A 12,500-nucleotide genomic window follows, 5' to 3' on the forward strand; every position below is an offset into this window, starting at 1 on the left:
CAAGACTCTCACCATTGATTATAATCTCTTTACTTTGAACTTTTGTGTTGAATATTACGTTGGTTTTACTCTTATTCATTTTTTATACTACTTTGAGACTTTCCTTGTTCAGATCACTCAGGATATCTTGCAAGTCTTCTGCTCTTTCTGAAATAAGAATAACATCATCCACAAATCTTAGGTGGTTCAAATATTCGTCATTAATTTTCAAACCTTTCTCTTTCCAACTCAACCTTCTAAAAATCTCTTCCAAACAAGCTGTAAATAATTTGGGTGAAATGGTATCGCTTTGTCGTACTCCTTTCTCGATTTTGATATTTTCTGCATCTTTATGTAGTTGAATCATGGCGGTATCTTCCGCATAAATATTTTCTAAAACCCTTATTCTCTGTTCCTTTGTACCCTGCTTGCGTAGCAAGTTTAGTATTGCTATTTGTTCTACCGAGTCAAAAGACTTCTTGTAATCTACAAAAGCTAAACACAGGGGTATATTGTATTCTGTTGTTTTCTCGATTAGTTGGTTCATCGTCTGCAAATAGTCTAGAGTCGAATATCCGCTCTTAAAGCCTGCCTGTTCTCTCGGTTGGTTTCCATCTAAAACTTGGCTTAGTCTATTTATAAGGATCTTGGAGAATACTTTCTATACATTTGACAGCAAGCTAATCGGTCGATAGTGCACCAAATTCTAATTCTTTTTTTGTAATCTCTGGTGCACTACTAACGTCTACAGATAAATTTACTGACTCAACCACGGTCTTCGACAAGTAAAGGCCTTGGTAAAATTATACTACTTTTTTTTTTACCATTCTGCCTCTGCATTTAATGATTTCTCCATTCCTATCTTTCAAACATATCATTTGCTGTCTTCCTAAAGCATGTCTGCCCTCGGTCCCCTTAATACTTTTACCTTTCCGAATAGTTTCCTCTATTTCATCTATGTTTCTCTTTCTTTTCTCTGATCTCTGTCTTTAGTTGATAAGCTTATTTAGTTCTACTCTTTCTATTTCGTCTCTCCTGCTTTTAATCTGCATGGTCCTTCTTCTTTTAATTAGGTCATTTGTAACTTTGGTGTATTTGTTATCTCTAATACTTTTTCTACTTTCTATTTTTTCTGCTGATTCCCTGGTGATATTCACTAAATTCAAATTCATATCTTCGACGGCGTCCTCGTTAGTTTTTAGAGCTTCGAATCTATTTTCAATTTCTAACAGAAATTTCTTATTATTATCCTTAATCTTTGCAAGGCTGATTTTCATTTCTAAAGCTAGTTTATTTCTCTCGGATCTGAAATTTAATTTAGCTGTGCAACCTACAATTCTATGGTCACTATCTATGTTGACTTTATTTATAGCCGTAATATTGCTAACGCTTGTGCTCTCGTCTCCTAATATGAAGTCTACTTCGTTTTTTGTTGTTCCATTTGGACTTCTCCAGGTCCATTTGCGACCTACACCCTTTTGGAAGAAAATTTTCATTATCCTCATGTTGTAGTTCTCCTCAAAATTTACTAATATTTCACCTCTCTCATTTCTTTCACCTACTCCAAACTTCCCAATACACGACTCATCTCCCATCTTCTTCCCCACTTTAGCATAAAAGTCGCCTATTACTAACGTGTACTTACTTTTTTCTTGATCCATTACCTGACTTAAATCATCATAGAGGGACTCAATTTCATCGTTTGAACTCTATGAAGTTGGTGCATAAACCTGAACTATTTTTAGAGTGTACCTTTTACACAGCCTAATCACAATCCAAGCTACCCTGTTTGATAAACTATTGAACTTGATTACGTTAACAGCAACTTCTCGATTTATCAAAAAATCCTACTCCACTAGATCTTTTTTTGTCTTTACCTCTATAGTAGAACAGGTGGTGACTATCTTGTAATTGCATCAGCTTTAATTCCATTCTTCGGACTTCGCTCAGTCCTAAGATGCCCCAGTTGATGTTTAGTTCTTCCATTAAACTCCCCAGTCTGTGGTCTTCTGGGAGAGATCTTACGTTGTAGGTATAGATCTTCATTTTATTCATGTTGTTTAATGTCCAAGACTTGGATCTCTTTATACAGTGCTTACTCACATTTGGTGGCACACTGGCCGTAAGCACTAGAGGCAATGTGGTTGGACCTTTGAGAGACGGTCACCCAACAGGAACGCTCGGTTTTGTTTTGGTTTTACTATTCATGTCTGCTATCAATGAGTTCTGGTAGTAATCTCACCTCCCTGCCAACTGGTTTCTGGTGAGACATTATGACGGTACCCCATATATCAATGGGGAATTTCCCTTTTTGCCATCAAGGACGTGCCAGTTATTAGTGGGTCCTGCGACTGTGTGTGTGAGAGAGAGATACTCTTTGTCTGATCGTTCTTACAAAACCTGTTCGATATGGGTGGCCCTGCAGAGGTTTCCTCTCTATCGACATAACTTTTGCAATCATTAAGATTCTCAAGCCTATCCACCACTTCAAGGATATATATATATATATATATATATATATATATATATATATATATATATATATATGTATATATATATATATATATGTATATATATGTACATATATATACATATATGTATATATATATATATATATATATATATATATTATATTTATATATATAAATATAAATATATATATATATATATATAAACAAAAAAAAATTAAAAATCATAATATATTGCACTTACTATTAAGTGAAGCCACCTTCTACCTATATCGGCATGACTACGGCTAAGTTAGGCAGACGCATAACTTACCATGTCACATCTGGAGCCTCCAAAAACCATTTAAGACAGGAACATCAAACAACACTCACAAGAGAAATAATGGTGAAAAATACGAATATCATAACGACATGCCAAGATACCAGTCGACTCCCCATCTTAAAAGTATTATTAACAAAAGATATGAACCCCAGTTTGAACATCCAGACGTCCGACCTGTTAGCGCTACCGAGCATGAGGAGTAATTCTGTTGCCAGATAAAGCCAACACGAGCACAGGGAGAGATCACCCGATCGGATGAACCAATCAACACCAAGAACGAGTGCACAACACAGCTAGTCCAGCCCTTAAATACCATCTATCTGACATTTTCAGGTCAGTAGCAACTCTAACATAGAGACATCCACTATAATATGCCACTGAAGAAGAGTCAAGAGACTCGAAATCGAGATTTCGCAGAACAGATGACCTCCTACGGAGAAATCATTTCAAATTTCAATAGAGACGATAAGACCACTTTAAGACACAAAGAAAATACAAAAACAGAACAAGCAATTACATTTAACTATCTATCTATCTATATATATGTATATATATATATATATATATATACATAAACTTATACATATATATATATACATATATATATATATATATATATATACTCACTGTATATATATATTTGTATATATATATATATATATATATATATATATATATGTATACATCTATATATATACATATATATATACATATATATATCTGTATATATATATATATATGTATACATATATATATATATATGTATATATATATATATATATTTTTTTTTTTTTTTTTTTTTTTTTATTAAAATCAACTGCGCTAATAGATTTAACTATTTTCAGTTGTATCTTCTTAAGTTTAAGGAAGGACTTCCTATCAACTTCATTCAGCTTATGAACGAAATCATCCATGGTGAATGTGAAAAGAAAGGCGCTGGTGAATGCCGATGGTTTCTATTGGATGTGTAACAGCATGTAAAAAACTGTTGACAACGACACCTAAAACTTCGGAGTTTTTTCACCTCGATAAGAGGCTTCCTCAGGGTGAGAAGGACTTCATTGGTGTAGAGGCGATGTTCTAGTCTTGAAGGTCTAGAGGCAAGTTAAGAAGGTGGCTAAGCGGGAGCCTTTTTATACTCGGTCGAACGGTTCAGTCGACTTAGTGCGGGTGGAATGCTGGGCTCTGATTGGCTCATGAGACACTTCGCCTGATCTCGGGCGGCGGGAATGACCTCTGTCTGCTACGCAGCTCAAGCGGCTAGGCCCGGGCAGAATGCTAGCTTGCGATTGGCTGGGGGGGTTCTCCCGTGATCTTGTGCTTACCCCGAGCAGAATGCTGGCTTCCGATTGGCTGCGGGGATTCTCTCGTGATCTTGTGCAGTGGGAGGAGGCTCTGGTTTTTGGCTGGAGATCTTGGCGGCTTGATGGAAGGTCTTGTGTAGGTTGAAGAGGGAGCGGTTTCAGAGGGCGAGCTGAAGGGAGAATAGAATAAGAAGCAAGTTGTACATTAATGGTAGGGTGACGGGAAGTGATGGCTACGGCTTCTGCAATTTGCATACGCCTGTGGTTGGACTCTCTGTGAAGAATAGTCGTAGATTCAATTAGTTTCTGAAGTGGTGGTTTTTTGTCGTGATGATCAATGTAATGCTGAAAGATGGAACCTTGGTTACGGTGGTATTGGAGGCGTCTTCTTAAGGTAGTAGAGGTTCTACCAATGTAGGTGTTGGAGCCGTCACAGCGACTCTCCTGACACGTGAATTCATAGATTACGTTGGTAGAGGCCTCGAAAGGGGTCTTAGGAGCAGTGTTGTTTTTCATAACCAAAGCTCTAGTGAGATTTGGTTTACAGTAAATTCTAAAGGCAATGGTAGTGGTTGAATCGGTGGGAGTGACTCCTCTTTTTATGATGCCTTTAATGGCATCACACTCTTCTTTATAATGGTCGTGATAATTGTTTCGATGATATATGATGATCTTGTTGCCTGGGGAGTCTGGAACCTGGTTAGGAGCTGTGTATTGTTCAAGCTTCTTCTTGATGAGTCCTTCAATCATGTGGTCTGGATATCCGTTATTGGTTAGAAGCTGTCGGATGCGGTCAAATTCCCGGTGGGTATCTGTCCAGCTACTGCAATGCGTTAAGGCCCTGTTGATATATGCAGCGGCTACAGACCGCTTGTAGGCTGCAGGGCATTCGCCGCGGGCATTGAGACACCTTCCTACGTTAGTAGCTTTAGTGTAGACCTTCGTCCTGAAGCCATCCTCATCTTTGGTGATGTCCAAATCAAGGAAGGGGAGACGTCGATGAATACTGCGTTCACAGGTGAAGGTAAGGCAAGAGTTGTTCTGAAGGGCCATCATCAAGCTGTCGGCATCTTTGTCGTTGGTGGTGGTGATGAAGATGTCATCGATATAACGGGTATAGAGTCCAGGGGGAGGATGGTGCTGGAAAACTTTCTCTTCCACTTGAGCCATGTACATATTTGCAAATAGGACCCCAAGGGGGGACCCCATTGCCACGCCATCAACTTGTTTGAAAAGTTCCCCTCGGTGGGAGAGGAAAGGGGCTTCTTTCGTACAAGTCTCCAACATAGCTTTCAGCACGTATTCTTGGATTCATATCATATAACTATACACACACACACACACACACACACACATATATATATATATATATATATATATATATATACATATATATATATATATATGTATACATATATATATATATATATATATATATATATATATATCACAAGTTACAACACACACCTACCATGTTGCTAAAAACTAAACCATCTCTTATCTCAATAAGTCCCCACAGGCCGTTCAGTCTCCTCTGCTACTGAGTTCATTGACCTACTACGTACGACACCACCTTATCACGACATCGCCTCGCTCGATGCTGAATCCTTAATTACTAATGTCCCCACAGATGATACCATCAACATCATCATGGACTGTGTCTACAGAAGTGACCTCCCTGCGCTCAACATCCCCAAATATATACTAAAAGCCATGCTGGAGACTTGCACCAAGGAAGCTCCTTTCCTCTCTCACAGAGGGGAACTCTTTAAACAGGTGGATTGAGTGGATATGGGGTCCCCCCTTGGTGTCCTCTTTGCCAACATGTATATAGTCCTCCCCCTGGACTCTATGCCAGGTACATTGATGACATTTTCATCACCGCCTCCTATGATGAGGACGCCAACAGCTTATTGACGGCCTTCAAGAATAACTCCTGTCTAACCTTTACGTGCGAGCAAAGTGAAGAGAGACGTCTCCCCTTCCTTGACATTGACATTACTAAAGATGGGGATGGTTTTAGAACGAAGGTTTACGCCAAAGACACCAATGTCGGCCGGTGCCTTAATGTCTGTGGTGAGTGCCCTCTAGCTTATAAGCGCTCAGTAGCCGCTGCCTACATCAATAAGGCCCTCACCCACTGTAGTAGCTGGACTGAGACCCATCACGAACTTGAGCGTATTCGCCAACTACTCGCTAATAATGATTATCCTGGTGAGATGATAGAGGGACTCATTAGGAAGAAACTAGATTATTACACTGCTCCTACCCAGACCCTAGTCTCCCCTGCTTGCAAAATCACAATTTGCTACCAAACCAGTTATCATGGCCGATACAAGGATGAATGCGACGCCATTAGGGGCATCATAAAAAGAGGGGTCACCCCAACAGACTCAAATGATACCATCGATTTGAGAATTTATGCCAAACCAAACCTCACAAGATCCCTTTTCATGAGGAACAATACAGCTCCTAGGACTCCCAATGAGGCATCTACCAATGTAATTAAGAGTTCTCTTGCCAGGAGAGCCGCTGTGACGGCTCCAATACTTACATCGGTAGAACCTCCACCACCTTAAGAAGGCGCCTTCTATACCATAGAAACCAAGGGACTATTTTTCAGCATTACATCGATCATCACGATCAGAAGCCGCCCCTACAAAAAATTGATCGACACTACTACCATCCTCTTCAAAGAATCGAACTACAGAAAGATGCAAATTGCAGAAGCCGTAGCTATCATCTCCCGACACCCTAACATTCATGTGCAAGTCTCTTCCGACTACATTCCTCCCTCAGCCCGCCCCCATGAGCAACATACACTCCACCCTCACCACAAGCAGCCGCCACAAGAAACTCGAGTCGGTTTCCTTATATCAGTAAACTTGGTCAACACGTCCCGTGACTAGAAGACAATCCAGAACTTATTCACTTCGTCCAGGATCACGAGCGACACCGCCCGGCCAATCAGCATCCAGCATTCCGCCAGAACCGGATCGTCAGAGCTGCGTGCTTGGCTCGCAATCAGCGTTCAGCACTCCGCCTGGGCCGACCAGCCTGAGAATTAGACCACCTATATAAGGCCTACACCCATCTGCTCTCACAAAAAAGTCCAAGAGACTATAAAAATAACCGAGCAAGTGGGTCTGCCCCACATCTATCATAACTTTTACTTCCTTCCATTTCATTCTTTCCTTTCACTAAAACCCCAAATCCCCCCTCCCTCCCTCTCCCCATCTTATCTTTCCTGCCCTCTAACTAACTTGCTTCAGGATGATTAATTATCTGAGCAACCGTCGCAGAAGCAACATACCGCTTACGCTTAGTTTTTGCACATGAAGAAATTCCTGGTACCCGAGATAATTCTCGTTTCTTGAGAACTCGCTCTGCCGGACGACACATGTCCCTTATCTAATCGCCGGCTGGTCGACGGAGAGGAATTGGGAAGCCTCTCTGTCCAACCGGCCCGCAACCTAACGCTGGCCTCTTCGCTGACGCTGGCGAGCGGGTTTACACTTCTGACATTTACACACAATTACCAATCACGTAATTCTCTGCTTTCAGAGTTGTGATTGGAAGGCCCGCCTGCCCCCCTTCGCACCGCCACTGGAATACCTCTACAGACTCTCAAACCCAACCTGGGGAAAAGCAGGAACAGCTAAGGCCTTACCTGGGGCTAAACAGGAACGCGCTCTACACGCGGAAAGTGAATTCTACTCACTTCCCGTAAGATACATACACACACCTCTCACGAACATGGCCACGACCCACGCACGAACATCTACACTTACTTTTTCTTCGACTAAAATTCACTTCCTTTCTAACTTTCTCTTATACTACATCTTCTCATTTCAGTTTACCTCTCACTAAAAAAAAAATCGTTTTTCCACCTTTCTCTACTACTACGCCTCCTACCATTTTCTGACCTTTTGGTGATTGTAATCCCGGCGTCGGCGCCGCCGTCCGAGTTCCCTGTCCATTTCTCCCGAGCCACGACCACCAACAGCCCCTGATCACTCGCTTAATCGCTCGGTGGCAATAGCCCTCTTTTATACACTACTATCTTTTCATTTTCTTACAGACCTTCTTCCCCTCCCACAAAAACCGATCCCGCGCAAGCGGTGTGGTCTTTCCTAGGAAATCAGAATCAGAATAAAAAAAAGTCCAAGAGACTATAAAAATAACCGAGCAAGTGGGTCTGCCCCACATCTATCAAAATTTTTACTTCCTTCCATTTCATTATTTCCTTTCATTAAAACCCCAAATACTTCCCTCCCTCTCCCCATCTTATCTTTCCTGTCCTCTAACTAACTTGCTTCAGGATGATTATCTGAGCAACCGTCGCAGAAGCAACATACCGCTTACGCTTAGTTTTTGCACAAGAAGAAGTTCCTGGTACCCGAGATAATTCTCGTTTCTTGAGAACTCGCTCTGCCGGACGACACATGTCCCCTAGTAACTCTTCTGTACGACCGCCATTGCCCCTGAGGTCTTAAAACTTGCGTGGCTCTGCAGAAGAGGGGGGAAAGCCCTCCCGGTCTTGTACCACTAGAGTACAACCAGCATAGACGCGCGCCGTGCTTTGGCCAGTTTCAACAGCGACAGTAGCTGACTCCCACGACGACCGCGTCGAGCACCACCCCCCGTATACGCTCGCGCATCGAGTCAGTGTAATTAGTACCGCTTACGCAATTCATTCCTCTCCTAACTCGTCAACTAACGTTCATTCCCCGCTATCCGCCCCTACAACGATCGCTCTACAATCATCACCCCTTTATCCATCACGCATAACACCAACATAAATACTGGGAACAAGAATGCCTGAGTCAGGATCCGGGACCTACGTCCCACCGATACAAAACAATTACGCACTAAGGAACTTTGGGACACTCTAGCCAAACAAAGTATATATATACACAAACTTATACCACAACACAACACATACGTACTGATCACAGACGACACAACCACAGAAACACTATGTCAAAATAGAACCAAGATCTTCTTCTCTACCAATGGATAGAAAATACAAGACCCACCTGACCTCAACGCCAACAGAACACAAGTCGTAACACAAGTAGACCCCTACGTCACAGAACACACAACTGAGGAAATCAAACAAGAGATAGAAAGACTGAGCACAAACACACACGTCACACAGGTCATCAAACTTCCACTTACCAAAACCGTTCTAAAGGTAAAATTTGAATCCACACAAATGGTTAAGTACTGCATCCTCAAAGGACTGAAAATGTTCTCACAATCATTCCCCACGCATACACTCAAAACGGAAACATATACATATATCCCACAATGTACCAACTGCTACTCACTTGAACACGTACGCAAACAATGCCCATAATCATTCCCATACATGGCCTGCTCAAACTGCGCATCCACAGAACACCGAAGAGACAAATGCAACTGTGCAATGACCAAATGACTCCTCTGTCAAGGGGACTATCCAGTTGTTGCACACCTCTGCCCAAAGAGGAGAGAAAAAGCAAAAGAAATCAATCAACAAATAAACCAACAAACACACACCAATCCACAAACATATGCCTCTACCACTAAATCAAAAACCGCACTCCTCCCTACACCAACAACCACGACCACAACACTTCACCACATGACAACAATAAACACAGCCATTACACTAGCCACCCTTATGGACACGGAAGAACCAGGTTAATTCCAGAACACACTCAACACCATGTACCAAGCCAACGGCCTCCCCACAGTCATAATCCCTCCCCAAGCCATCAACACAAACCTACTAGCAAAAGCACTAAGGAACCAAACCCAACCCACCATAACATCTAACAACACACCCACCACAGAACCCATGGAGACAACAGACCAAACACTCAAAAGACCTGCACCAGAAAACGAAGACACTAATCCCCCACAGAAACAAAGAACATCCAATCCAAAAATAAACAGCCTGGGACTTCAACTTGTAACACCAGAAACAGAACAGATACCATCAGACCCCACACACGACACTCAAAACACTCATCGACACCCAAAGTATAAAAATAATATACACAACACCACAACAGGAAAAAGACATAATAGAGAAAATAGCCAAAGACACAATAAACTTAACCAATTACCCCATACAGAAAATAAAACGAAACAAAATTCAATAATCTCAAACAAGGACACTTCGACTTCCGAAACAAGAACACAGAATACGAACCACACTAGACACACAACGCCGAATAAACAACTACACACTTCTACCTCAATATTATGGAACAAATACACATCATACAACACAACATAATACAGTGGGCATTCGACAGAAGAAACGAACTTTGTAACATATACAACATAACATCATCAGACATAATACTTTTAAACTCGATAGGTACACCCGACAAACTAAAAATACACAATTACACAGTACACAGACGAAACGATACCAATGAAGCACAAGCAGGCATAACAATAGCCATTAAACACAACATCAAATACAAAATACTAGACGACTTTCAAGACGAAATATTAGAGCTAGAAATAGACACAAACCAAGGACCCATAATTATAGCAACAATATACTTACCCCTATAGATGACATACTAAGACTAACAAGAAAAAGGCTACCTGTATACATATTAGGAGACATGAACGCCACACATCCTACACTAAGACACAACAGCACAAACACCACAGGAAGACAGATAGCAAAACTAATACAAAGAGGACACTTAATACACTTAGGGCCAGATTTCCCCACCTGCATTACACACAACGGACAAGGAACACCAGACATAATACTAACAAACAGACACATCACTTAAACTACAGAATCACATCAGGACAACTAACTACATCAGACCACATCCTAATACACTTAACACTGGCAACAAAACCAATAACAATACCTACACCAGAAAAATACACATTCCACAAAGCAGACTGGACATGATTCAAGAACACACTAAACATAGAAAGAACAAAATATAACAAAGACAGAGAACAACACGTAATAGACAATACATTGACGACAAACTCAACACATGGTACACTATGATACAACAAGCCATGGTCAAACATATCCCCAAAACAAAATATAAAATTCTACCACACCCAAGACAATCAGATACATGGAAACTACTACAATGGCAATATCAACAACTACAAACACAAGCACACAATAACGGCACATGGACGCCACAAGAAAAACAAGTACTACGCGACATACAAAACCAACTACCAGGAGAGAACAAACAACTATACGACGAACACTGGAACAATGAAATACGAAAAATAAACCTACAATACAATGACACCAAATACTTCTGGACACAGATTAAACGACTAACAGGAACACCTACTAACACCACCCCTTACATCATACACAATAACCACAAGATACACAAAGACAAAGCCAAAGAACACATATTCAGACAGTACTGGAGAAACATATTCAGGATCACACCAGCAGAAAACGCAACATTTGACATGGAACACGAAAGAAAAATCACAACACAAGCACAAGAAATACAAAAGGGCATTACCCCTATCAACTTAGCTGACATGAGACGACTCGACCCAGACAACACACTCACAAAACCTTTTACACTAACATCAAACAAATGATAAAAACTTCAAAGACAAAACACCTGGACAGTCACAAATAAACAAAATAACACTAACTAACATTCCAGACTCAACACTACAATTACTCACAGAAATCTTCAATGAAACATTCAGCACCTTCAAAACAGCTACACTAACATTCATACCCAAACACGGAAAAAAACCTCACAGACATAAACAACTACAGACCAATATTACTACTCGAAGTCCCAGGAAAAATAATAGAAAAACTCATACTAAAAAGACTACTCAAACACTTACATAATAACAACCTAATAAACGAAAACCAACATGGATTCAAAAGAAGAAGAGGAACACACACAGCCATAGCCACACTATACGAAACTATAGCCATAAGCCAACGACACATCCACGGATGTAACATAGTATCACGAGACATAACAAAAGCATTTGACAAAATATGGCACACAGGACTTAAATACAAAATACACCAAACACACCTCCCAGACATACTAACAAGAATATTTTGCAATTACCTCGACAACAGACAAGCACAAATACGAATACACCCTTATACTGGAAGACCCTTCAACATACACAGTGAAGTCCCCCAAGGAAGCATCCTTTCACCAACGCTATTCAACCTCTACACACATGACACCCCCACCCCAACACACGGAGTCACACACATACAGTTTGCAGATGACCTGACACAAATAATTACATACCCAAGCCAAAAAGGGAAAAACATGTTAGCACTAAAAACAAGCAGAACAATAGAAACAATAAACACATATGAACAACAATGGAAAATACAAACAAACACAACAAAGTTTCAATTACTAAACATATCAACAC

General features: G+C 40.8%; 2 protein-coding genes across 2 annotated transcripts in view; both read right to left on the bottom strand.

Moving 5' to 3' along the window:
* The window catches only part of LOC143028763 (uncharacterized), a 24,725-nt gene extending 15,000 nt beyond the window's left edge, over positions 1-9,725 (bottom strand). The window contains exons 1-3 of the mRNA XM_076191137.1: positions 9,700-9,725; positions 9,113-9,178; positions 3,083-3,199 (exon numbers count right to left, since the gene is read on the bottom strand). Of these exons, the coding sequence (XP_076047252.1) occupies positions 3,083-3,199; positions 9,113-9,178; positions 9,700-9,725 (209 nt within the window). The remainder of the gene's footprint in view (positions 1-3,082; positions 3,200-9,112; positions 9,179-9,699) is intronic.
* The window catches only part of LOC143028755 (atrial natriuretic peptide receptor 1-like), a 944,795-nt gene that overhangs the window by 842,887 nt on the left and 89,408 nt on the right, over positions 1-12,500 (bottom strand). The window lies entirely within an intron of this gene.

The sequence above is a fragment of the Oratosquilla oratoria genome, chromosome 1, assembly GCF_046742065.1.
Source record: "Oratosquilla oratoria isolate Oo_2021 chromosome 1, ASM4674206v1, whole genome shotgun sequence".
In the NCBI taxonomy this organism is placed as follows: domain Eukaryota; kingdom Metazoa; phylum Arthropoda; class Malacostraca; order Stomatopoda; family Squillidae; genus Oratosquilla; species Oratosquilla oratoria.